This window comes from Notolepis coatsorum (genome assembly GCF_963971535.1).
Source record: "Notolepis coatsorum genome assembly, chromosome: 3".
Lineage (NCBI taxonomy): Eukaryota > Metazoa > Chordata > Actinopteri > Aulopiformes > Paralepididae > Notolepis > Notolepis coatsorum.
In genome coordinates, this window is record NC_140167.1 from 41,936,748 (window position 1) to 41,964,662 (window position 27,915).

Below are 27,915 nucleotides of genomic sequence, written 5' to 3' on the forward strand. Positions count from 1 at the left end.
GAGTCAGTTTGCCCCGGGCATGAGGGGGAGAAGAACCAGCCTGCTAGAAGAATCAGCAAGTTCACTGGGCCTGCGGGGGGAGGGGGGGTTGGTGGAGAGAGAAAACACTTTTTGACAGTGTGTCATAAGACCCTGACATGCGCTTGTACGCACACACACACATCATTGGCAGTACGGTCGTTCATCTCCACATCACATGTCCATTGGGGGTCAAGACCTTAAAATACAAAGGTCCATTCAGAGTCTTATAGAACGGTTGAAGGCATACAGTGCTTCTTGATAATATGCGATATTGCTTGAACACTGAAAGTTATCGAAAGAGTATTCTCTCTCTCTCTCCCTCCCCCCTGCTGGAAATCTAGACCAACATATCTACATTTACATTCAGTCATTAATCCGATGCTTTTATCCAAAGTGACTTACAAATTGAGCAGGAGGGGTACACCTCTGGCAGGGTAAGGGTAATTGGCATTGTTCGTCAAACGCGAGTGTTACACTCTGAGTGCATAGTAGGGGTGGGAATCACCAGTTTCATCATGATACGATACGATATCGATTCTTTGGACAACGATACGATATTTGCCGATATCACAAAGTCTCTCACGATACAATACGATTAGATTAGATTCAGGTGCCTGCAATCGATATGAGATGATATCATATGCCCATTTAACACAATCGGTAACATTTAGATCAACTAAAAAAAGGTAACGAAAATAATTGACATTTGTATTTTTGAGCTCTTCCAGACATTTAAAGGAAAATCAATCTATTGTTTTTAATACAAATAGACCTCCTGTTCACTGTAAAGTGCCACGTTTTGATATATTGAGCTTTAAACTTTAAGCTCCATTTTTTGGAACTCAAAACTCAACCTAAAACCCCTCCCTACCTCCCTCTCCCAAACCGTTCCTACAACAATTTGTTGATGTTGCATGATCATGTATAGGCCTACATTTATTATGTATTATATTGTTTATGTTTAAATAACATTTAAACATCAAACTCCTCTGACCTCATCTGGTCTTTCCAAAGACACGCACACACACACACAGAAAGGGAGAATGCTATGCTGTAACGTCTACACACACAGAGCTACTGCTGTTGTTTTTGGGCGGATATGAGACTCGCCACAGGATTTTCAAAATAAGAGTATCGATATGAATCGATCTTATTACATTGCATCGATCCGATTCGATCGTTGCTAATTACATCGATGTATCGATCTGGATCGATGTATCGTCCCACCCCTAGTGCATAGTAGTATAGACATATTATCATGATGGGTAGTAGTATAGGGATAGTAGCACGAGACCATTTTCTTTCTTATATTCATTATTTCTTTACGGACTACAATTCAAAACAGACAATTGACTATCTCTCCATGTTCGCTCCATTTCCCCTTCGAAGAGGTTCAGTTTCCTTGCGGGGGAAACTGGTTAAACTCTTGAGTCTTTCTGCTCGGCTGCTAGTTATTCAAACATGGTGTCCCCTCTGTCCTAAAGCCCCTCTGCTGTTGTAACTCAAGACATGGCGGGGCTTTATGGCTCCTCGGTGAGAAGGACTACAAAGAGGAAGGCTGTTGGACCCCGAGCGCTCCCCACCTGCCAGGACTCACACTCACACCGGGGTGACGCCGTCAACTGTGGTACTTAAACTGCTGAAAAGAAAATAAACTTTGGCATGGAGGGAGGGAGGGAGGGAGGGAGGGAGGGAGAGAGAGAGAGAGACCTAGTCTGCTTTTTACTGGCTTTCTAGTTTTGCACTTGAAAAATGGAAATGCCGTCCCACTGGGCTAAGTAGCCCAAGATGGAAACAGCTGGAGAACAATATGTCCACACTATGGGTTATGTTCAATAAGAGTTCTCAGCGCTAAATGTTCTCAAGTTTGCACTTCAATAGCAATTGTTCCATTTGTGTGTCTAGTCTGGGAAATCCACTAGCCAGCTGACTGCCCCCCCTGCCCCCAACCTGCCACTCAACACTTCTAACACATCCTCCACTTTCATTCTCTCCAGGAGAAGTTTATTGTGTCGTTTATTACTCTTGAACAACAAGAAGAAGACCCACGTTTCTGGCTGCAGTGATTCTTCAGCAAAACGACCAACACAACAACCACCAACACAACAACAACCACCAACACACAACAACACAACAACCACCAACACACAACAACCACCAACACAACAGCCACCAACACAACAACAACCACCAACCACCAACACAACAACCACCAACACACAACAACCACCAACACAACAACAACCACTAACACAACAACAACCACTAACACAACAACAACCACTAACACAACAACAACCACTAACACAACAACAACCACCAACCACTAACACAACACAATAGTGTTGTCACAATACTGGAATTTCGAACTTCGATACGATACCTTGAAAAGTATCGATATTCGATACCATTTTCGATACCACGGGGGAAAAGGTTCAATCTTAAAATGAAAAAAAAAAAAAAAAAAAAAACATATAAATATTTCTTTTTTATATATTTTGCTTTTGTTGCTGGTTGATTCTCCTCAGCTTCTCTCTGGTACTATAAGAGAAGATAAATATAACACTTTTAAAACCCGTTGTTTATCTTTAGATCACACATATAAAAATACATAAATGATATAATCTTAGAAATTAAGTAAAGTTAATAGTACTGCGTGACTGTTAAGCATAACAGATTGATTGATTGCAAATTGTATTAACAGATTGCAGAATGGGTACAATACAGTACAGCTCAATACACACAATTGTTAAGGGGATGCAGACCAGAGAAAGACTTTTGTCTTGTTTACATCAGGGTCCCCCATTTTCAATTCATCATAACATATATGAATTTTTTTTTTATCAAATTTAATTTATTACCTTTTTTCAACTGCAAAGTAAAACTTTGTCAACATGTTTTATCTAATCAAATAAAGTTCAGTCTGTTCATCTCACTTCAATCATTTTTATTGCAGAACATGGTATTTTCTCAAGCAGACAGATGTAAACACTGTAATCTGTGTTGCATGTACCTGACAAACTGAACTGTTTGTATTACAGTCATATTCCAACTTAACTGAATGCAAAATGTGTGTGTGTGGACTACTGTACTATTACAGGTATTGAAATGAACAATGCAACTTCCTTATACAAAAAAAATAAAAAAAAATTATGAATAATTAAATGTCGATATTGCGGGAAATTAGTATTGAAACCGTTTTAAATATTCAGAATCGATATGTTTCGAAAAATCTATATTTTTGACAACACTACCACACAACAACCACTAACACAAACCAACCCAACAACCACTAACACAACAACCACCAACAGAACAACCACCAACACAATAACAACAACACAATAACAACAACACACTTTCAAGTGGGCATGAAGGGAGTGAGCATTGCCACAGATGTATATAAAGAAGGACCTCAACAGAACCTCTTTGAAAAGACAAACTCTGAAAACCTTGAGGTCACAGAGACCCGTTGACACCGTTTTCAGAAGAGGTAATTAAAATGGTCCGTCTTAACTTCGACTGGAGTACTTAGTGAAGTTTATAAAGTAGCAGGCGACTGATGAAGACCGGTTGAGGGGAGGGGCTGGGGAAATGAGGACCAAATGTGCTGTATTTTAAAAAGGAGGGGGAGGGACTCCTCACATCACCATTGAGTTTCTCCCCCCTTCATATACACCAATGTGCAAACCTCATGTTGGAAAAGTAGAGGTGCCAGAGGTAAACAGTTACTGTACACTTCTGATGAACATGAGGATGCCTGGAGGGGGCAGAGTTGAACAATGTCCTACTTTCACCTGGAAAAGATCAACTGGAAAATTGCTGAAAGGAGGATGGTTTGCAGTGGTCTGTGTGTGTGTGTGTGTGTGTGTGTGTGTGTGTGTGTGTGTGTGTGTGTGTGTGTGTGTGTGTGTGTGTGTGTGTGTGTGTGTGTGTGTGTGTGTGTGTGCAGAACTTCAGTGGCAGAGAAAATACCCTCAATTGAGCAGCTCCTTTTGAAGTTCTGTGGAACTTTGATGACTTTCAAGGAGTTTCATCGAGACATAAATCCACCTCTGCAAGAGAGAGACAATGGCAAGAAGCTGCAGGCCTCTATAGAAGAGAGCTACTGTACATTAACCACTAGAAAACTACATTAACCACATTAACCGCTAGGGAACTACATTAACCACATTAACCTCTAGGGAACTACACTAACCACATTAACCTCTAGGGAACTACACTAACCACATTAACCTCTAGGGCAGGGGTTCTCAAACTTTTTTATACCACAACCCCAAGCTTTCTCAGCACAGCATTACACAACGCTGGGTACTCGTACTTTGCGAGGGCCTGTCCAGTGAACTTGACTTTCAGTAGCTCATTTGTAGCAGACTACAAAGAGTGACACGTTCAGCCGAACGCACATTTGGAGGGGGGCTCCCCACCCTCCAGAACATTTACAACAAGCGTTGCAGGGGCAAGGCTAAGAGAATCATTAAAGACTCCAGTCACCCGAACAACTGCCTCTTTGAACTGCTGCGGTCAGGCAAGCGATACCGGAGTCTCAAGGCGAGCACAGAAAGACTCAGAAGAAGCTTCTATCCCCAGGCCATCAGGCTGCTAAACGAACAATGAACACTACACAACAACAACCATCAAACGCACATAGCACACACATCCACACGCACACACTCACTTTAAACAAACACACTGTAGCACCCACTCCACACACTTTAAACAAACACACTGTAGCACCCACTCCCCACACTTTATATTTATTGATGAAGGATTGCACTACAACTCGTACACCTTACTGTAAATTGTACCTAAATTGTACCTCATCCCATTTCTGCTTTGCACTATATAGTACTGTACATTAGTACACTGCATAGTATTGTATATTATATGGTAACTCAGTTACGTCTATTCTGCATCGAACATTGTACATATGTCTATACTGAACACTGTGACCTCATTTTCGACTTCTAAATTACATGCTATACTATGTTATTTGATACTATCTTGTCTAGCACAGTCTCTGGAGCGTAACAGTAAGAAGCATTTTGTATGAAAGTATTCTGTACTTCTGTATGACAACTATTAAAGAAACTTGAAACTTGAAACTCATCACACGAAAGATCATTGAGGCCTGCTGCGTCATGTGTAATGAACGGATCTTTGATCCAGTTGTCCAAATTGTCCGTGCTCTCTCTCCGAAATTGTTCAATGAGCCCTACAGATGATGGGCTTCAAATAATCTTTTGCAACATTCTGCTCCTACAAAAAGCCACCAAGCAGAGTAAATATCCCCAAATCCACGCTTCTCAGAGTTAAAAAAGGCGATTTAATACTCTGTCTCGAGATAGCCACCTCACTTCAGTGTGGTACAGTAGCTGGTTATGCGTAGAGCCCATTTAATCACGGCCAACCGACACCGCGTCGGACAACAAACCTATCCATTGCGAGTCCAGGTTACACACAAAAGACCAGACCCCCCTCCCGTGATTATACATGCGCAGGATGTAGTGAGATGTGTATTAGAATACCGTGTCTCGGCCTCCGTTGATGAAGGGGCGAAACATGGCAAATACACACAGCTGCCAGGTGGAAAACTCGATACGTTTTTTTTTGTTGCCAATTGCTTTGGGTCGCGACTAGGGATGTCCGATATTATCGGCCTACCGATATTATCGGACGATATTGGCATTAAAATGTGATATCGGAAATGATCGGTATCGGTTTTCAAAAAAAATAAAGATTTATTTTTTTACATTTATTTCACCTTTATTTACCCAGGCAAGCAAATAAGAACAAATTATGATTTAATTTATTGTCAAAAGTATGCATAATGTTGTGTTAATTGCATGACAAGATATATGTAATGTTAATTACCTGAAATTATTCCGTTTTTGGCGGGGGAAACCCTGCGTATATCGGTATCGGTTGATATCGGTATCGGAAATTAAGAGTTGGACAATATCGGTATATCGGTATCGGTAAAAAAGCCAATATCGAGCATCCCTAGTCGCGACCCATAGTTGAGAACCGCTGCTCTAGGGAATCACATTAACCTATTTAGCCCGAGTGGTCCAGTACAAGATTGATAGCACGCCATAAATCCATCAATACAGAACGTATTAATTAATGTTGGGTTTCTTTTTCAAATGTAGCCAAGAGTAAAGACCCTAACCCTGTCAAAACAGCAGTCAAAGTGTATATTTTCAGCACTACATTTGTTTACCAATGATTTTAAGTGAAATATGAGTTTATAGAAATCTCAGCACATCCGAGTCGGAATAAGGCGCTTATTGGCACGAGGACTTGGCACAACCAAACTTGTGTAGTCTTTTGAGAGAAGAGACCCAGGGCCTTCAATGGGCTTTCGAATAAAATAAAATAAACTACACTTCCCAGCTCACGCCATCCCCTGTCAATCATCTGACTTCTAGTGTGAAGCTTTTTTTTCCACTTTATTTTCCGAATCATATCTCACGGGGGGAACAAACCTGAACGTTATTGCCATAAAATAGAACACAGTTAGTTTCTCTACCGTTCTGTGAACGTCTAGCAAAAAAACGTGTTGCAATCTGATGAAAAGTGGCGGAGCAATTTACATTATAAAAAAGTAAGATTTCAGTAGATTTCATTCACGGTTTTTGCTGCCCTGTCAGGGGCACCTGGTGGTACTCTGCCATTAGAAAAAGGCAGATTTGGCCCTCTACGACGAGCTAGTCAAGATGAGAAGCACGTTCAGCCACAGACTCATACCTAGAGCCATATGGAATCCGCGATCACGGAATCGCGGACGGAATCGCGGAATTGAGCAATAAAAATGGAATCAACTATAGTTAACAAAGAGAGGCAGAGTTGACTTAGCAAACATATATATAATCTTTTTTTTTTTTTTTTAATCATCGAATTTTTTTTTCAGATTCGAATCCCATGCCCATCGAACGAAGCTTCGAAGTATTTAAGACAGCCCTATTAAATGGACTGTTATATCTTATTAAATTGTGGACATTTATTTATTCCCACTTATTAGACACTATTTCTGATGGTAAAATTAGCGTACAAAGCAAAATACAGAATTCTGAAATATTAAAACGGGAAAAACGGAATTTGGAAAAAAAAATTATGGAATTTGGAAAAAAAATAAGCGGATTTCATATGGCTCTACTCATACCCCCCCCGACACTCAACTAACCGCCTCGGACAGTCCTTCATACCAGCAGCCATCAGGCTCCACAACAGTGGGCAGCGACTAGCGGCCTCCAGGCTCCACAACAGGGGGCAGCGACTGCTGCCAGACATTGACCTAGGACTAATAGGAACCCAAGGAGGACAATAACACTACCTTAGGCATACTGCACCTTATGTGGATACTGTGATACTGTGAATAATGTATATTTCAGTAGATAGTAAATTATAACACTACCTTATGCATACTGCACCTTATGTGACACTGTGAATATATATTTCAGTTAGTTAGATAGTAAATTATATTGACCTATTTGTTTACACTGCTTGTGTTGTTTTTACTACCTGTACCCCCCCCCCCTTCCCCCATGCTGCTATGATGCCTGAATTTCCCCAAGGGGATCAATAAAGGAATATCTTATCTTATCTTAACAGCCTCTACAATTGTAATAAGAAAAGAAAGAGCTTCAGGATTATCAGGGAACTAGCCAAATTTACAATATATATCATAATCAACTTAAATCAAGGGTAACAAAACTTGGATTTAATTTAATTAGGCTAGATGTACTTAGCTGAATTCGACATACAAGCAAACAGCAACCTTGAGTGTTGAGGGAAGGCAACTAAAAACATTCCTCCCTGAGTGAAGGTGACAGCAGGACAACACAATTACAAGGATTCCTGAAGCGGCAGCCGGTTCTAGGGATGGGAATCACCAGAGGCCCCACGACAGCATAATATCACCATCTTGCGATACATTACCTTAACTGTGGCAAGAAGTTGTCCCCAATGGAAAACGTCAACATCTGCAATATATGACGTCTGCAATATATATATCTGTTGTATCCAATAAGATAGTTTTCAGTCTGTTCACCTCACTTCAAAAAAAATTTGGGAGCAAAAATAAGCTAATATATATATATATATATATATTTTTTTTTTAAGATCGATATGTAGCAATACAATTATTATTAGAATTTTTTTACCTCACTCGCCCCCGGAGCAGAGAGGCCGGGGCTAGAAATCAATAGTAGTAGGGTTCATTAATGAAGAGGCTGGGAACAATAGGCGTCAACAGGAGCCGTCTCTGACAATCTGGGGCAAGCCCGCCCCCCCTCCCTGACGGATGGTAGAATCTTTACATCCACCTTAACCCCCCACGCCCCGAGCATCCAACCTCTAACCTCCGAGCCGGATGGTAGAATCTTTACATCCACCTTAACCCCCCGCGCCCCGAGCATCCAACCTCTAACCTCCAAACCCAACCCCCATCGGCACCCTGCCGGACACCAGTGCTGCGGTTGGACCGAAAAACCTTGTAACTCCAGTTTTAATCTTTCATTTGAATAGTTGATCACATTGACAATGTGTGTTTTTTCACCTCATTCCGGACTTCTTGAAGATACAAGGTTTTCATTGATAGCAGCACAACACAACACACCAAATCATCAGGCCTAGCAATGGCCAATGCTCTCCAATCCCACACCCCCTCCCTAATCACCCCCCACCCCACCCCCAAACACGATGGTGTATAACAACTTCATATCACACCCCGACAGCCACGGCACCACCGGGGCAGAAAGATCATAGTCGATCGATTGGGATAAGACCGTGACCTCCTGCCCCTGGTAGCTCCGCGTGGGAGCGGTGCTCAGGCATGAGGCAGCCTTTGGAGAGAGCCTGCATCTGGGCGATAACATACAACCTGCTGCCACCACGCTACAAGACGGACACCTCTCACCTCGAACAAACAACATGCCGTTGAATGTGAGGGTAATAAATTTGAAGTGATAATTTGGCATTTTGAATTTTTTATTGGTTATTGTTCCTCACTAGACTCATAATGGGGGGGGTGGGGGCCCGGGGGGAGCTGCAATTTGTCCTTCGGTTTCTCTGAAATGGAACATTTATGTTGTAGTAACTATGGGTCACTGCTGCTAGCGCCAAGCTTACAGCTTAAAAGGTATCCCTCGAAGGATAAAACGGAGGACAAGATCTCTCAACACTGAGCAGTCGTCTTTATCCTCATGCAGATATGCAGGTTTCTGGAAGAGCGGAAAACCAACAGAAAACATCAAGAATTCTTAGTGACACAAGCGAGAAAACATTTAAATACAGTAAGGGGATGAAGTTCAGAGGCTCGGCCGTGGGGCTGAAGGTCGCGGGATGAGAGAGGAGACCGTGGGGCTGGAGACTGAGAGGCTGTAGTGCATGGGATGAGAGCAGAGACTGAGAGGCTGTAGTGCATGGGATGAGAGCAGAGACTGAGGCTGTAGTGCATGGGATGAGAGCAGAGACTGAGGCTGTAGTGCATGGGATGAGAGCAGAGACTGAGAGGCTGTAGTGCATGGGATGAGAGCAGAGACTGAGGCTGTAGTGCATGGGATGAGAGCAGAGACTGAGAGGCTGTAGTGCATGGGATGAGAGCAGAGACTGAGGCTGTAGTGCATGGGATGAGAGCAGAGACTGAGAGGCTGTAGTGCATGGGATGAGAGCAGAGACTGAGAGGCTGTAGTGCATGGGATGAGAGCAGAGACTGAGAGGCTGTAGTGCATGGGATGAGAGCAGAGACTGAGAGGCTGTAGTGCATGGGATGAGAGCAGAGACTGAGGCTGTAGTGCATGGGATGAGAGCAGAGACTGAGAGGCTGTAGTGCATGGGATGAGAGCAGAGACTGAGAGGCTGTAGTGCATGGGATGAGAGCAGAGACTGAGGCTGTAGTGCATGGGATGAGTGCAGAGACTGAGGGGTTGTAGCAGCGCACGGGATGATGGGGGTAAAGTGAGGAGACAGGATAGTGCTGCTGATCCTGCCGGAAATCCCATTTCAATTACAGTAAGCAGGCATTAAGCTTCTTAGGAGGCATACCGTCTCATTTAGGCCGAACGCGCGCGCGCGCGTGCGTGCGTGCGTGCGTGCGTGCGTGCGTGCGTGCGTGTATCCATCCATCCGTTCGTCCGTGCGTCCCTAAGGCCATTAGAAGTGGATTGTCTCTGGATCTCTAATCCAAAACTTTAAACTTTCCTCCAGGGCAGGCCACCTGTTCTATGGGGCAGCTGTTGTCCAAAGCAAGGCCCCAGCCGTTCCCGCCGACCAAGCCTGGAATGGGGGGGGGGGGGGGGGCTGGGGGAGGAATATGGGCTGGAGCAGGTCAGGCCTTCCCCTGGTCCTCCGGGAACACAACTCTGTCCTCGACACATGCCGAGAGGGGTGACAGAGTGAAGAAGAGGAATGAGAGAGCACCACTCGCATCTGGAAATTAACGCTTCGCCCATAAATCACTGCACTCTGAATGAGACTGTTCAACACATTAAGCACTTCTAGAAGAACAAGTGTATTGTACCGCGACCACAGATTACGTAACTGCAGAACGTCGCCGCCACCGGGGGTGCTGGAAGTTAAATAAGATATCATCTTCAGTTTACAAAAGATACGGGTTAGCGGCGGCTCTCACAGTCAAACTGTCAAACAGAGACCGGTGTGTTTTGACAAAACTTAGCACAGTGTTACGAGGGAATTGTGTGCTAAAGACCATCTTAAGCTAAACAGGTTCGGAAACCTCAGATTCAATGAGAACTTGAATAAGTATTCTAGAAGCCCCGCTTCCCGATTGTGAACTGATGCCAGAGAGGGAAGGAGCAGTCCCTGAGAAGCAGACAGAAAGCGGGTACAGCGGGCACGGCCAGTGCCAACAGTTGCCCATGGATGCCAGGAATGCCAGCAGTAACCCCCGCTCCCTCCCCCCGATGCCCCCCACCCCCAGTAATCTATGCACAAAATCAAGCAGTCGAACGACATACCATAACCAGCACATAGCTGGCATTCCTACGTGACAGACCGCCATCTGATGAAATAACACCCAGAGGGAACAAGAACATATGAACCTACGAGACGGAGCTGAAAGCCCTCCCCCCCCAAAAAAGAAGAAAATAGCCCATGAAAAGCCCAAGCCTGGCTATAAATAACTATTAGGAATCAGTGAAAAATTTACAGAACGGACGGAGGGATAACCGACATGTAAAGGGCCGGTGGGTGGGTGGGTTCCTGGCCCACGTAGGCATTCTGGTCTCTCTCTGCAGGGGTTTAGGCCCACTAGTGGTGGAGCATTGTGCAAGGCTGTATGGGGGCCCCAGCGATGCTCAGGGTCTAGGAATGTGTCCTAGTGAAAAGGAGGGAGGCCTGCTGAGTGCCGAGACACACAGAGTGGAACATCATTCATGGGCTACCGGGGGACTAGGGAGGGATTGGCTGGTATCCACGCAACAACAGAGAATGTCTCCGAGGACAGATATTTCTATCAGTGTAGTAACACTGAATTATAATGTAATCATAATGTCATAAAACACGGTGCAAGTGGATGGTAACTGCACGGGCTGACGGATATGGGGGAATAACTACAATGCTGATACCACAAAACCAGTTGTGATTGCAGAGTGGTGGGGTTGTGATTGCAGAGCGGCCAGCCCAGCCCCAGACAGACAGCATCCGACTAAAACCTACCATCTCTGAGTCATAGTAGTTTTATTCCAAATGTGAACATCAACACTGTCACTTGCTATAATACACAGTGATGCCAATAGCTGATCCAACCTACTATATGTACTGTGTGAGCTACTGTTTTAGCTGAATGATTGTCACTGAACAAAAGACATTAGAGCGGTACACTGATGGGCGGCTAAGTAGTGTAGAGCAGGGGTGCCCAACCTTTTTTGAACCAAGATCTACTTTTTAATTTGCAGAGAACTACCAGCCCAAATTTGACCTACTCTCGGCTAGTAGTAATAGTATTAGTAATATCCATTCAATATGCACATGACAGAAAATATTATATGGCATATAATATGTTCCGTCATGTGCATATTGAATATATCATTGTAACGGTGTAGTGTAGGAATTACAAGAATGACAAGACTAACTTCTCACGTTGGGCATGCAGGCAGCATGACCCATTTATTTCACACTCTGCAATCTGCATACACACTGACAACACACACACTCAATTCAATGGGCATGAGAAAAGAAAACATATGTTTACATTGCCAAAGCAAAAGTGGAACAATACAATCAAAACAAAAATTATGTACAATTAAAAGGGAATAGGAATGGTGTAAACAGAGCTGTCACATTGCAACTGACAACACAGTCAATTAAATTCAAAGAAAACATGTAATCAAAAAACAATTCCACAAAAAGGTCCGTCAACAGTCCCTGATAGTTCTCCTTTATCTTTTTTTTTTGTAGAATTAAATGTCGGTCTCTACCTTAATGAGAACGCTGGCACTGGGAAGAGGAAGCTAGTTTTTCAAAGTCTGGGTTGTAGGAGCAGGTTGCAAGCCTCAGGCAGTCCACAAGATGGTCATCTGTCATTGTGGTTCTGTACTTGGACTTGATGATCTTCATGTGAGAGAAAGCAGACTCACACAGGTAGGTTGATCCAAAAAAAATGCTGTTAAGTTCATGGCACATCTCCTGAGGTTGGGGTACTTCTCAGGCAGCAGTAGCTCCCAGAACTCTGCCTTCATCCCTTGTGTTGCCCTGGCTTTAATCTCAATGTCAGTTTGAAGTGTGGGGATCTCGTTCTCCACAGCATGGCTGTCCAGATTAAACAGTGTGGCCACTTTGGATGTGATGTCATCCACATCTACAGTTCCAAATGGAAAACACATGTAGCTTGCAACAGGTTCAAGTGTTGAAAAGTCTGTGAAGCGCTTATCAAACTCTGACAAGATGCTTTGAACTTGCTCCTCATAATGTGTGCAATCAAACTGTGCTGTGTCCTCACCCTGACGTTGAAGTTCTGCTTGCATGTGAGGAAAGTTGCGCAGGTCACTGCGTTGCAGCCTTCTCGCCCACATGGCGAGCTTGCTTTTAAAAGCATTCACTGAGCTGATCATGTTTATTACACATTTATCCTTTTCCTGCAGCTCTAAATTCAGGTTATTCAGCATGCCAGTGACATCGGTTATGAATGCCAAATTCAAAAGCCAGTTGTTGTCCTCTAGAGATGTGTATATTCGGCATGTTTAGCAAGCTTGAGAAACTCTTTAATTTCAGGCAGCAACTCGCTGAATCTCTCCAGAAATTTAGCTCTGCTCAGCCACCTTACATCTGTGAAAATGTAATATATTTTATATTATATCTGTGCTTATAATATAAACTTTATATCATCAACTATCCAGTTAGTATTTATACTGTAACGTTTGGCTACTTTTAAATCATTGAACGTAGAGAGGAGAGAGAGAGAGAGAGAGAGAGCACGCGAGAGAGCCAGTTGCCCCCCCCCCCCCCCCTGGGTTTTGTTTTAGGTTTGCGTTTTGAGCGTGTAAGCTGCCGTAGGCGATGATGTCACACTCGAACGTCAACACATGAAAAACTGGAAAAAGATGGAAACTGGATGCCCGATATAAAGAAACGAATAACCAATAAATATGAAGTTATCTATGAACCTCTGTTGTCAAGCGGCTCAAGCCTCGTCAATATAACCCACCCGCTTTCTTCACGAATGGAATTGGTGTCGTGGAGTCCGCTTTGAGCATGTCCAGGGTTAGCGGCTAACGCTAGTTAGCTTAGCCTAGTTATGGGACAACTTAGTTAGCAGCTAACGTTAGCCCATTGCTCGCATCAATTATATTGCATGTCATTGAAGGTCCGTGCTGGTCTATGTCTAATGAAATTACAATTGCATGTCATTGAAGGTCCTCGCTGGTCTGTGTCTATAATGAAATGAGAGGAAAGCTCTACGCTAAAGCAAGCCTCATCTCAGCCGCGACAACATATACTCAATGTTATATAAAAATAATCTCACGGTCTACTTGAAATCAGCCCGCGATCTACCGGTCGATCGCAGTCGACTGGTTGGGCACCACTAGTCCAAGCACTTGCCTACCACCTCAGAGACCCGAGTTAAATTCCTGGCAGCGGTACATCCGGCTTGGTCAGTCTGCACAAACACAGCAGTGTTCTCAGGTGGAAATCCGGTGGGATATGAGGCCTGGTAATTGCAATAGCGACTCCTCCTGGTCGGTCGGTGTACCTGTTGGGCAGGGAGGGGATCTGGGAGGATGGGATGAACCTCTGCACGTGTTAAACCCTCCCAGTAAAACTCCTAACAGTCTATACACCCTCTCCAGTAGAGCCGTCCCCGAAGCCTGTTTTTGGGATTCGAACTTCGCCAGGGTTTTTCGAACGTTCGAACGTTCGAACCATCGTTTTAATATTGCAAAAAATTATTAAAAAAATAATGTCCGGGTTCAGTACTGTCACATCTCGACTTTAGGCACATATTTACCCATATAACGTCGAACATATGCACATATTGTTGCAGGGTTATTAAAAGTAGTAGTACTTACTGGTCATGGGAGGCTTTTAATAACGTTTGGATGGTAATCCATTTTGTGAATACATTTGTTGAAACAACATATTTGTTGGCCGACGGCTCCTGTTATCTTAACGTTAGCAAGCTAAACGTGCATAGATTTATTTATTTATTTTTGACTATCTTTTTCCCCCTTCTTTTTTTTCGATTTTTCTCCCATCCCACTGTTAGTCGTTATGCCAATTCCCAACCCCCTTCCTGGTTGTTGCGCACTTTCCCCTACTGTTGGTCCGAGAGGCCGGAGACTGTCACATGCTTTCCTCCGACGCATGTGCAGCCAGCCGGCAGCCAGCCTGGCCGCACAGATTCCCACTGGGAGAGTGTAACGTGTGGGAGGCCGCACTACCTCTCACCAGATCCTACCTTCGCTGAGCAGGCGCCCCGACCGAACTGTAGGGGTCGCTGTCCACAACGCCCAGGACCCACCCACGGCTCCCCTCCCCCTAACTCAGCCAAACGAGTTAGTATAGCGATCAGCCCGAGCCAAGGCAATGCTGACTCTCCGGGAGTCGAGACCGCAGCCTCTTGCATTGGTGACAAGCACAATCTCCGCTACGCCACCTGACCGCCCGTGTGCATAGATTTATTAACGTGCATAACATACCTGTGTAACGTTAAGCAACTTGTGTTCCGCTGGGAAAGTTCAGCATCACTGCATACACTTGGTTTAATGTCCAAACGTCCATTCATAATACAAACGTTGTATTATGAAATAAGACGTGTGAGTGAGTCTCTCTCTCTTTCTCTGTCTTTTTTGCATGATTGATTCATTTCCTGATAATGTATGACGGTGACCCCTCCTCATCTCGACTAGACTGTTGTGTCTGTGTTCGTGCGTGACTTTCAAATGATTGTAAACACAACATAGTACTTTGATATTCTGATATATATCACATTCTGATATATATTTTTTGTGTAAAATAAATAAAATACGAAAAATGTAAAATTGTATATAAAAAAAAGGAAAAAAAGCGGAGGTTCGAACCCATTAATTAACATTCAGGTGCCAACAAACGAAGGTCTGAACCTTGGAACGTCTGGGCTCAGCCCTACTCCCCAGACTGACAAAACGACCAAGAGAGAATTGGCATAAGGATCAAATTGGGGGATGGGAGAAAACATGAAAAGGCAAAAAGAAAAAAGACATATTGACATATCTGATCAATAAATGTTTCCACTTCATCTCTCCAAGTTGGAGGTGGATAAACAAGAGATCAGATCAAGAAGAGAAGTCGTTTGATCTCCAACCCATTTAGATCCTTTTGTTTCTTCTGCTGGCAGAGACTCAGACACGGGCAGATGAGAGCCAGAACTGGGCTATAAAACAAAGTCATAACTACAAAAACAGGGCCAAGAGGGCTTGAATGTGTGCCACTTGCCTTGGGCCGACATCCCATGGACGGCCTCCAGTTTTCTCGACACAAACAGGATAGGGAAATTTTTAAGCTAGATCAATACAGAACCCCTGGAGGCTGGTCTGACCTCTGTCTAAAAATGTTGGGTGTGTTGCCCAAATGTCACCAGCATCACTCCCCGTAATACACTGTCGGTCATTCAGCTACCTCCTTACGTTTGACGAGGCATTTCCCCTCAGAAATCAACAACGTGCATGTTTACAACACGCCAAATGTTCCTTAAGATACAGAATACAATGTGTCTGGCTCTAGTCTGCTCGTAGGAACACAGGGTTCCTGTTTTTCCTGGTCTCTAGTGTTAAGTTTTGTCTTTGAGGATGAGGAGGCCCAGACTCTGCCCAGGCGGTGTTCATGGCAGCACCAGTGTGGAGTGAGAAGAACCATAAACAAAAGCAGAGTGAACAGAAGTGCTAGAGGAGCACAGCCACGTATTACTGCCACACAGAGGGGGGTTAATTACACAAAAGGCCAAACATCCTCTTACTACTGGACAAACTGGTTTTTATAGCTGTAGTTTTAAGGACACACACGCACCGTTAAGTAATCTGAGCAGCTTTTGAAAGCCAGTTCTCCCCCCCCCCCCCCTCGGCTGGACGCGTTAAAACACCACTTATTTGGCAAGAAGACAGAGCTTTTACAGCCGGTAGCCTAAGTAAGATTATGTCACATGCAGTTAAGTTTAGGTAGAAATAATCACACAATAATAGCCTTGTGTCCGTTTACGACCCCTGAGCGGTTGAATGTTCCCTCTTCTTTACAAGTTTAAAAGGCCTCCCGTGAACAAAAGGCAGACAGCGAGTTAAACACAGTTAAAAGGGTTGTTTAACAGCCAATCAGCCATTTCAAAACACTTGAGGATAATGGGCTACTACAACTTCTCATTGAAGTTCTAGAATCTTCCACCCAGAGCATTCTTCCTTCCTCTCGTTCCTCGTTGGCCGAAGGATCGGGCAGCGGATTTTGAGCACAGAAGAACACCAAGTGGAACTTGAGCCATCTGGGAGGACAGATTGTCGTACTAATAACCACACCCCTACCTCCAAACAAATGAATCTCGCCCATCAACAAGTTGCACTCAACATAGAGTGTCTCTCCAGTGTTGACAGAGTGGGGGAATTTTTTTTTAATTTGTGTAATAGCCAAACCAAAAGTATGACCGCCTTAAAAACAGGGTGATCTAGGGGCACCCGAGTGGCGAACCACGTAAGGCGCTGTGTCGCGGCACAGCCGACCCGGGTTAGATTCCCGGACCCGGCGTTCTTTGCCGAATGTCTCCCATTCTTCCTCTCTCTACTGGACTGCCCGGTAGTAAAAACCAATAAAATCGGGGTGCTCCAGTAGCACACCATGTTACCGCGCTGCGTCGCGGAACTCTGTGCTGCGTCACGGATCTGGTTGACTCCGAGTTCGATTCCCGGACTCGCCATCATTTGCCGAATGTCTCCCCCTGCTCTCTCTCCCGTTTCACCCTACAACTGTCGGTCATGCTTGACCAGGAAAGCGATAAACGCTAAAAAATAAAGTAAAAATAAATAAATAAAAATCTACAAAAAAGAAAAAAAAACAGGGTGGGGCATAAAATAAAATATTGTTTGTTTCCTGTTGGTTGTCAGTTAAGGCCATGAGTAGGTAGGGAATTTTATTGAATTTTTTATTTTATTCTTTCCCACAGCGACTATGGATAGGGAATTTCTTTATTTAATAAAAATGTTCACAACAACATGGATGCATGTACTCTGCCAGCATGTTTAATATCCATAATACTAAAGGTTTGACTAAGATTTTTATGAAACTTTATTGGAAATTTTTTTTAAATGTAAACTCATAAAATAAATTGGGTCGCACCTAAATCGGCAGGGTCAGTCGGCAACCGGAAACAAACCATTTTTTCTTTTAGGCCTGATCTAAAACAATAATAAGATGTAGCCCATTTTAGTACAGATTCTTTAAGAAATATTAAGTAACCAAAGAAAACCAACAAACCATAATATTAACCCGATGCGTCATAAATATTCACAGAGTGTAGATTATCAAAATCCACAGATTGAAAATGGTACAAGATGCCATGAAAACATCTTCCTAATATGATGCAGTAGGCCAGCGTGTAGCGTTACAGGAGGCTCTGCTCTATTTAGACGCGGTCAGTTCAAGGTTAAAAACCTGAGATGCCAGCACTTCTAACAAAATGGCATTCTAGAGAGAGTAATGGAATAAGCACGATGGTGGAAAGTCAGCGCAACGCCAGCAGCGGAGCACTATCCAATGTTTTTGCCGTTAGATGTTCACAGATGGATGGAATAATAAAAAAGGTAGAAACTTCTATTGAAAGCGGAACTGTATGATGTCTTGCTACAGGGTCCTGTTTGGTGTAGTCAAAGTCTTTGGACAAATACTAATACTGACAAATAAAACCTAGTTGCAGAGAAGTAGAATTGTCATGTTGATAAGTAACCAGATGTTTGTAGATGTGTTTGTGTGCACATGCGTGTGTGTGTGTGTGTGCATGTACGTGCAGATGTGTCAGTGCATACATGCGTTTCAGATTCCAGAAAGGCCAGCAGACAATAAGTGGAAGTGTTCCGTGTCCACTGCAGTGTTTAATTGGTGAGCGAGGGATTGCTGTCCCAACAATAAGGCCTTGTGTTCCATGAGCGTCAGCCAGGGGAGGTCAACTTCAAACAACAACAGTCCAGAGAACAACAGACTGCACCAAGCTACAGTCACAGTGTCTGGAACAACACTGCACCAAGCTACAGTCACAGCGTCTGCAACAACACTGCACCAAGCTACAGTCACAGTGTCTGGAACAACACTGCACCAAGCTACAGCCACAGTGTCTGGAACAACACTGCACCAAGCTACAGTCACAGCGTCTGCAACAACACTGCACCAAGCTACAGTCACAGTGTCTGGAACAACACTGCACCAAGCTACAGCCACAGTGTCTGGAACAACACTGCACCAAGCTACAGTCACAGCGTCTGCAACAACACTGCACCAAGCTACAGTCACAGTGTCTGGAACAACACTGCACCAAGCTACAGCCACAGCGTCTGGAACAACACTGCACCAAGCTACAGTCACAGCGTCTGCAACAACACTGCACCAAGCTACAGTCACAGTGTCTGGAACAACACTGCACCAAGCTACAGTCTCTGGAACAACACTGCACCAAGCTACAGTCTCTGGAACAACACTGCACCAAGCTACAGCCAGTCTCTGGAACAACACTGCACCAAGCTACAGTCTCTGGAACAACACTGCACCAAGCTACAGTCTCTGGAACAACACTGCACCAAGCTACAGCCACAGTCTCTGGAACAACACTGCACCAAGCTACAGTCACAGTCTCTGGAACAACACTGCACCAAGCTACAGTGTCTGGAACAACACTGCACCAAGCTACAGTCACAGTGTCTGAAACAACACTGCACCAAGCTACAGTCAGTCTCTGGAACAACACTGCACCAAGCTACAGTCTCTGGAACAACACTGCACCAAGCTACAGTCACAGTCGACTCTCTGGAACAACACTGCACCAAGCTACAGTCACAGTCTCTGGAACAACACTGCACCAAGCTACAGCCAGTCTCTGGAACAACACTGCACCAAGCTACAGTCAGTCTCTGGAACAACACTGCACCAAGCTACAGTCAGTCTCTGGAACAACACTGCACCAAGCTACAGTCACAGTTTCTGGAACAACACTGCACCAAGCTACAGCCAGTCTCTGGAACAACACTGCACCAAGCTACAGTCAGTCTCTGGAACAACACTGCACCAAGCTACAGTCACAGTCTCTGGAACAACACTGCACCAAGCTACAGTCTCTGGAATAACACTGCACCAAGCTACAGCCAGTCTCTGGAACAACACTGCACCAAGCTACAGCCAGTCTCTGGAACAACACTGCACCAAGCTACAGTCACAGTCTCTGGAACAACACTGCACCAAGCTACAGTACAGCCACAGTCTCTGGAACAACACTGCACCAAGCTACAGTCAGTCTCTGGAACAACACTGCACCAAGCTACAGTCAGTCTCTGGAACAACACTGCACCAAGCTACAGTCACAGTCTCTGGAACAACACTGCACCAAGCTACAGTCAGTCTCTGGAACACCACCAGTATATAGTTGAAGAGTTCTATTCAAATGACATATCCACCATTTGAAATCATCTCATACAGACATACACACTATGAGAACATGTTTGTTGGTATGAAAGTAAAACTATTGATTAGTACTGAAGTTATTGGCTATCCAAGAACCTTTTTGCATTATCATCATCTGTACTACTAGGTAAATACTAAGCAATGAATATGAGCCAGAGGTAGCAGCATTTTATTGCTGGAGGAGAGAGATCCACTCAGTAATACCAGAGAGTGGACACAACTGAAATGGAAAGGCTTGCTCAAAACTCTGAGATGGAGTACATTTGTCAATGCACTATGCTCCCTTTAGAAGCTTAAAGGCCCAATCAGTGATACAAATGTAAAAAAAAAAATCATTTAAGAAAATGGGTATGCTAGCCCCGGGCCCAACCGCCAAAAATAGAAAATAGGAATGGACATATGTTTTCATTCTCTCGTTGACTGATTGAGCTCTCAACACAAGGACTCATGCTTGGCTTATGGTCCTAAAGATATCTGCGGCGTTCCTGGAGTTCGCCATGCAGACATCGCATGCCGTGTTGCCTGTGGATTTATAATTATTTGTGGGGCATCCACAGCATTTGTGGTGAAAGGTGCATTTATGACCCCTCTTCCCTCCTTCAGAGATCACGTGATATCTGCGGCGTCATACTCTGTTCCATTTCATTTGACTGTAACACTAACACTATAAAAAAAAAATTAATTCTATAAATAAAATTTTTGTTTATGTTGGTATTTTGGTAATGCTTGTAAACACTGGTGTAAAAAATAAAGACCTATATTCTGGAAGTTCCAAAAGGCTTGTTTCTACACCATGTGAATGTGGCCCACATTTTTATATGGTCAAACTATCATAAAATTATAGTCTACCTGCAGAATCAGATTCTCGACAGACAATAGGGCAACTACTGACTAACCGTCATCAATGACTGATCTCAACAGACTGGACTGCAAAAGGCTACATTTCACAGGCCAAAATAATTCAACCATTCTCAATACCAGATTATTGTATCGACACCAAGCTTTTGTTTAAAGTACAGGCGATGAGGTGACTGATGCCAGGCTAAGCAGCAGCTGTCAGCGCTCTGCCTGGCTCACTCACTCCTCCACAGCCACCTGGGCTCAAATAAAGCCACGTGACCTAACCCAGGTGTGTGTGGCTGTGTGCCTGGGGAGGGGATCACGGAGTTTACAGTAAAGACGACAGACATGTGGATTAGCTGAGTTACACTGACATATTAGACACAAATAATGTTACTCTGCGTGCGACACGCAGGGTATTTTGTGCTTGAGGCTTGACTTTTCATATGGAGGAGGTGTGATGTGGAACGTATTCTCAGGCTCCATTATATTTGTATAGATAACACTATATGCCAGAAGACATGAATGAGGAGACTTCATAAACCTACTAGTCTTGTGCCACAGAGGTCAGAGGGCAACCTACTGGCCAGCCACACACACACCCATACGGGAAACGCTACCTTCAGCCGGGGCGACGCTCTACAGGGCACAGACACACAGGGCACAGACACAGGGAGGGCACACACAGCGGCCAGGGCACAGACACAGGGCACAGACACACAGGGCACAGACACAGGGCAGTGAGGGCTCAGACAGAGGCCAGGGCACAGATACAGGGACACTACTACAACACGGGGCGGGGGGGGGGGGGGGGGGGGGGGGGGCAGCGGAGGGGTTTCAGGGAACATAGCGGAAGTGTCCCTTCTGATAACGACCAGCAAGTTTGACATAGAACAAACGCATTCTGTCCCCTAGAGGCTCAAGGGCAGCAGGTGTAAATGGGTAAAAAAAATCCCTTTGTATTTTTACAAGCGCCAGACTATTTGACCCTGCGGACTTTGGGGCATAATATAGCTACTGGCTTATTGTGTGCAGATATATGTAGTAGATGTATACCCTACTAGTACCTACTGAATTAATGAGTGAGTGAGTGGTCAATGAAATGCAAGGAGCAAGTGACAGAGAGACATATTCCTAGAGGCGTCAAAAGTGTAGATCACAACTGTCGTGTTATATCTCTCGCCTGCGGGACCTTGGGACGCAGAACAAACGGGAACTTGGTGCCTCCTCGCTGAAAACGCCCTTCTTTCACTCAGGAGGAGATGCTATAATAATCACACACCGCCGTGCCAGTCTGGGTGACAGTGTTATTGACTTGATGTTGGGGTTGGCTGCCTGGCACACACATGGAGCAATGGTTGACTGTAATAATGGCTCGGCTGCTGTGCCAGTTGTATATAAAAAACAGAACGTGGAGCCACTCACCTCCTCCAGAGCCGCCACGGTGTTCCTGCACTGAGACATCCTGGTGGTGAAGCTGGAGGCTGTCGGCGCTTTGTAATCTTCATTCGTTTCTGCCACAAACTCTGAAATTGTTATTTGGTCCGGCATAATTTTAATCCCCCTTTTTTTGTGGAAAAGAAGACGCGCTTTCCTTGATGATCCCCCGCGGCGTTAAATGTTGAGATTAAAAAACTTTATAATATATTAAGAGTCTTTGGAGCTTCTCCCGAGTAAACCATCGCTGGCCTGGGTGCGTTTATGTCATTCCGTTGTTTGTTGTTGTTGTTTGATGGTAATAATACAAACGTTGCCCCCCTGCCTCCCGGTGTCTCTGCTGTAAAGGTGATGTATATCCTTCCTCCCGTAGCCCGGTTCCCTTCCCTGCAATCGTCCTCAAACTGCAGGAAAAAAATCCACGCTTCCTCGGCAAAGCCCCTCTCTCTTCTATTGTAGTTCCCAAAGCTCCGATTGAACGAGATAAGTTATTTCCAAAGCCTGTGAGAGAAACAACTAGGCGTTTCAACGAGAGCGCAGAAATCTGACAAAGGTAGAGGAGGGAATTCAATGGATGTGCGCCGGCCAATGGAGTGCGCCAGTTGGGAATGACGAGCCAATCTGATTTCACGGGGGGCGTGGACTCTAGCTTGATTACACGGCACCACCAAAAGTAGTTTCTTAAGGTGGACGGACAGAGAGTAGTCGACCTTGTGGCAATGTGCTGAATTGTTTTGGTCGTTTATATTCTGTACTATTTTATGTGCATTGCCGTGCAGATATTTGACACGCATTGTATCATTATTCTCTATTCAATTTTGGAGGTATTTGTACTTTACTTGAGTATTTTCATTCTAGGTAACTTTGAACTTTTACTCCACTTAATTTAAATGAAAATATTGTACTTTTACTCCACTACATTCATCTGAACCCATCATCTGGTTACTAGTTGCTTTGAAGACAAATATTTTGCATTGAAAACATGGCAAAAATGTATTAAGATTATGTACTTTCAAATTTGAAGTCTGCCAACATTGATTGATTGATTGAAAACTTTATTAACAGATTGCACAATGGGTACAATACAGTACGGCTCAATACAAAACAAACTGCTAAGAGGATGCAGACCAGAAAAATACTTTCGTCTTGTTTACATCAGGGTACCCCATTTTCAATTCATCAGGACATTTATGACGTACACGACAAACAGATATACAGAACTGTGTAGTAAGAAGAGATCATAAAAAATATATACATCCGAAGAAACTGTACATTGGTACATCAAGAGGACATAATCAGAGCCAGCATCCCTGGACCACATACCACTTTAACATAACCTTTAGAGGTCAATGGTTTGAGGGTTGAATGCTACAAAGCACTGGATGACACAAAGATAATGTAGAAAGCATACTTTTACTTTTGATACTTAAAGGGACACTTCACCAAAAAACAATGCTGCTTTATTTTGCACATAATCTCATACACATCCAAAACCTCTAAACAGTTATGCATATGCACACATTCATTTAGTTGAACAGTTATTGAGAGTAAATGAGTTTGAATATGGCCACCACCAGTGATGTCATCAGGGACATTTAGTCCTTGTGTTGTGATAATAACAGCTCAAAGAAACTATAAGGTAGCAGACCCTATAAGACAAAGTGTTGCTATTTTTCATCTACATCATTTCATGGTGCTGTAATTAAACAACACAAGGATTCAATGTACCCAATGACATCACTGGTGGCTTTTTTTTTTTTACTCATTTACTTTTAATAATTGTCAAACTAAATGAATGAAAATGTGTGTAAAACTGTCTTTGGATTATGTGCAAAATAAATCAGCATTGTTTTTGGCAAAGTGCCACTTTAAGTATGTTCAATATCAAATACTTCACTTTTATTTAAATAGAATTTCAAATGGAGGACATCTACGTTTACCAGAGTACTATTTTCATCTGGGTATTTCTACTTGTACTTAAGTAAAGGAACTGTGTACTCCTTCCACCACTGCTCACGTGCAAGAAGGTGCTAAATTCAATAGATCTGTTATGGTGTCGACAACACTTCTATTATTCAGTACTCAAACTGAAATTGAAACACAGGATGATCTCATGCCTTGTTTTCTCTTTTGCCAGACAAAAGTCCTACTTCTCCCTCAAACCCTGTATATGGTCAACCTTTATAGTCCAATCAACCAATGAATTGCATAGCCACATAAAACTAACTTTGAGTTTCTTCCAAAATTAGTTTTCAAAATAAATGTATCAGCAACAACTTGGCTCACTATTATTGGAGATGGGAAGGAGAAAACATTGCATTTATCTTATATCACACTGCGTTTGCATTAAATCACACTACATTTGCATTTTAATACACTTCACGTGATATTTTCCATACTATTATTTGGTTCACATGTATGGTAAATATCCTTGAAAAAAAGAAAGTAGGAATGATCCAATCTGAACTGAGACCACATCAGTAGTTTTCCGTTGACATTACATATCAAACAAACCTTATGGAGATGTGAATTTTAAAGAACTTTATCTTCAGATGTGCAGCTGGCAGTGGTCATGCTGCCTGCGGTGTTATTAAATGGTTGTCATGCATGGCAGCCCTAAAATGGCAGCTACTATGTCACTTATTCATTCCCACATTGTCCCCCCGGATAATGGGCAGTCAACTGTTCAAAGAGCCCTTTAAAGATGTCTGTATCTCCACCTGCCTGGTGTTATTATTCATTTCATGGAAAGTGAACATGTCTCTGTACAAAAGAGCACAAACAACACAAAATGACACAAACCTGTTGCCTCCTCGCTGAGGCTACGGCACTGACACCATAGCCTAACCTTTAGTTTATAGTATCAGTTGTATGAAGGCATATATGGTCTATGGATCCATGGTGACATTTATTTAGACAGGATAGAGGATAAGCTATAATCTATAACACCTGTGTGTGTGTGTGTGTGTGTGTGTGTGTGTGTGTGTGTGTGTGTGTGTGTGTGTGTGTGTGTGTGTGTGTGTGTGTGTGTGTGTGTGTGTGTGTGTGTGTGTAGAGGGGTTTCATTTTTTGTCATAAGCTCCACTGGGATCTTGGGGTGACAGTGGGTCAGGAGGTAGAACGGTCGCCTGGTAATCGGAAGGTTCCCGGTTCGATTCCCACTCCTCCCGGGCAGCGTTTCAAAGTGTCCTTGAGCAAGACACTTAACCCCTAACTGTTCCCGATGAGCAGATTGACACCTTGCATGGTTGCCTTCTCCATCGGTGTGTGAGTGAATGTGAGGAACAAAATTGTAAAGTGCTTTGGATAAAAGTGCTATATAAATGCACCATTTATCTTGATCATTTTGGCCCAGAGCTACAGATGTCTAATTGTGATAGAGAAAGACGTGTGAGATATGCTATGTCATTTCCACTTTCTAGTCTCACAATTCTTGTCACTGCAGGACTTGCTTGTAACTGCAAGTTTGAGATACAAGAAAGTGTTTCACAACCCCCACTCCAGTTCTACTAGTTAGGGGAAGCAAGTGTGGAATGACAAATAAGGCAGTAAGATAATGACACAGTTCTGGTAATGATGATGATCACAATATGTGTAGAGGCAGAAACCGACTTGGTGGATTTATATATAATTATTATAATATATATATTATATTATATATATATATTAGAACCATGTGTAGCAGCCTGAAAATATTGTCTATTATTCAGAACTGCTGACTTGTGTTTTATATCCCCTTTGTACACAAAGACATCATTGATATTCCCACGAGCAATGATATGAGTTTCTCTTCCTTCTATCGGCTGGAGTATGGACCATACACAGTATCGCTGGACCATATTCAACATCCTTCCCTGTGTGACTAGTAGGCGGGACCAGCAGGGGGCGGTGTCTGGCAGAGAGTGTCGGAGAGAGATGGGACGTGATATATGGAGGCGGAAGACGGAAGGAGCTCCTCTTCGGCAGTGAACTTGAACACGAACAGTCGCAACGGACGGGGGCTCGGGAGAGCCCTGTTGCAGAAGTTATGTTGGAGGGCCCTGTGGGATAGCGACGGTGATATGAAGTACTTGCTAGTGGACACGATATCCTAGAAGTACCAGCGATAGTGTGTGAGTAAACAGTGCAGAGCCAAGCACTAACAGTCGGGTTATAGTAGTTACTGTGTGCGGTATAAGTAACGTGCGGCTAACAACATATCAAAGGCCTTAACAGTCGGGTTATAGTAGTTACTGTGTGCGGTATAGAGTGCGAGCCCCGAGACGCGCGTGGACCTACAACCGGTCTGCTCCGGCTGCCTTCAATCAGTCTGCTCCGGCGGCCTGCAATCAATCTGCCCCGGTTACCTGCGACCAGATCTGCACCCGGCTGCCTGCAGCCTACGGGAGTTCGTCCCGTCCAGCAGGGGTCGTCATCACTCAGCACACGCTCTCAGCCGGCGCTGCCTCTCTGCCCCAGCTCCGCCTGCTAGTGTCCTCACCGAGAGCGTTCGACGCCATCTTGCTTTCCGGACAACAGTGGCGCGGCGAGGCGGCCATTTCGGATGAGTACAAATGGGCATTGATGCTCCCAAGCTATTATACAGTATACAGTGTGGTGCAGCCTGCGGGCGAAATTAACGTTGCTACTACCGTTCCATAGGGGTACCCCAAACAATACATGCCGGCATTAAGATAGGACTTTTACTGGTATTTTGTGGGCCCACCCTTTTGCTTTCTGTTTATTTCTTTTGAGTGTGATACCGTGTTGGTGTAATAATATTTTCCCATTCAGTGAACCCTTCTATTCCTCCCCTATGTCCTCCCTTCTTTCCCCATATTACGGAGTACTAGAGCAGTATATGTAAACCCTTAGGGAAGGTATTGATACTGTGTCTAGCCCAGACGTGGGCAGCACTTAGTCTGGGTACAGCGAGAGCACTTGGTGCCTAGGGCGTAATTACATAATTACCAGACTGTAACTATCGTGTAACGATGACCATGGTGCAATAATTACCAGACTGTAACTATTGTGTAACGATAACCATGGTGCAATAATCACCAGACCGTAACTATTGTGTAACGAGAACAATGGTGCAATAATAATCAGACTGAATGGGAGCACGGTGTGTGTGTATTTTACTGAGCCTAATCTTAACCCTTTTGATGCGGGTAACATATATATTATTAACCCCTTCCTATTTAACCTTCCCTTTCCTACTGTAAGGTTTCTGGTGTTAATGAGAGAGGGTAATGTTTGCGGGGGGAACCAAGTTATTTATTTACCATCTAGTCACTAGGTGTGGGGGGGTGCTTAGGGGACAATTGGGGAGAGTGAGGGTGTGTTGGGGAGTACTGCTGACTGCCCTGGAAGAGAGAGGAAGACCAGAGTACCGGACTAGGTTTGTAAATCCTGGGCCCCATACACTCCCACTGCCAGCCTCCAGTTGATGCTCCTGACCCCAAAGACGGAGGTGCAGCTAGCCAGAGTTCTACT

At 44.0% G+C, this 27,915-nt stretch overlaps 1 protein-coding gene across 1 annotated transcript in view; it reads right to left on the bottom strand.

The window, feature by feature from the left end:
* The window catches only part of asap2a (ArfGAP with SH3 domain, ankyrin repeat and PH domain 2a), a 111,100-nt gene extending 88,172 nt beyond the window's left edge, over nt 1-22,928 (bottom strand). The window contains 1 exon segment of the mRNA XM_084310883.1: nt 22,429-22,928. Coding sequence (XP_084167009.1) covers nt 22,429-22,554 — 126 coding nt within the window. The 5' untranslated portion in view covers nt 22,555-22,928.
* Nucleotides 22,929-27,915: the final 4,987 nt, after the last annotated feature.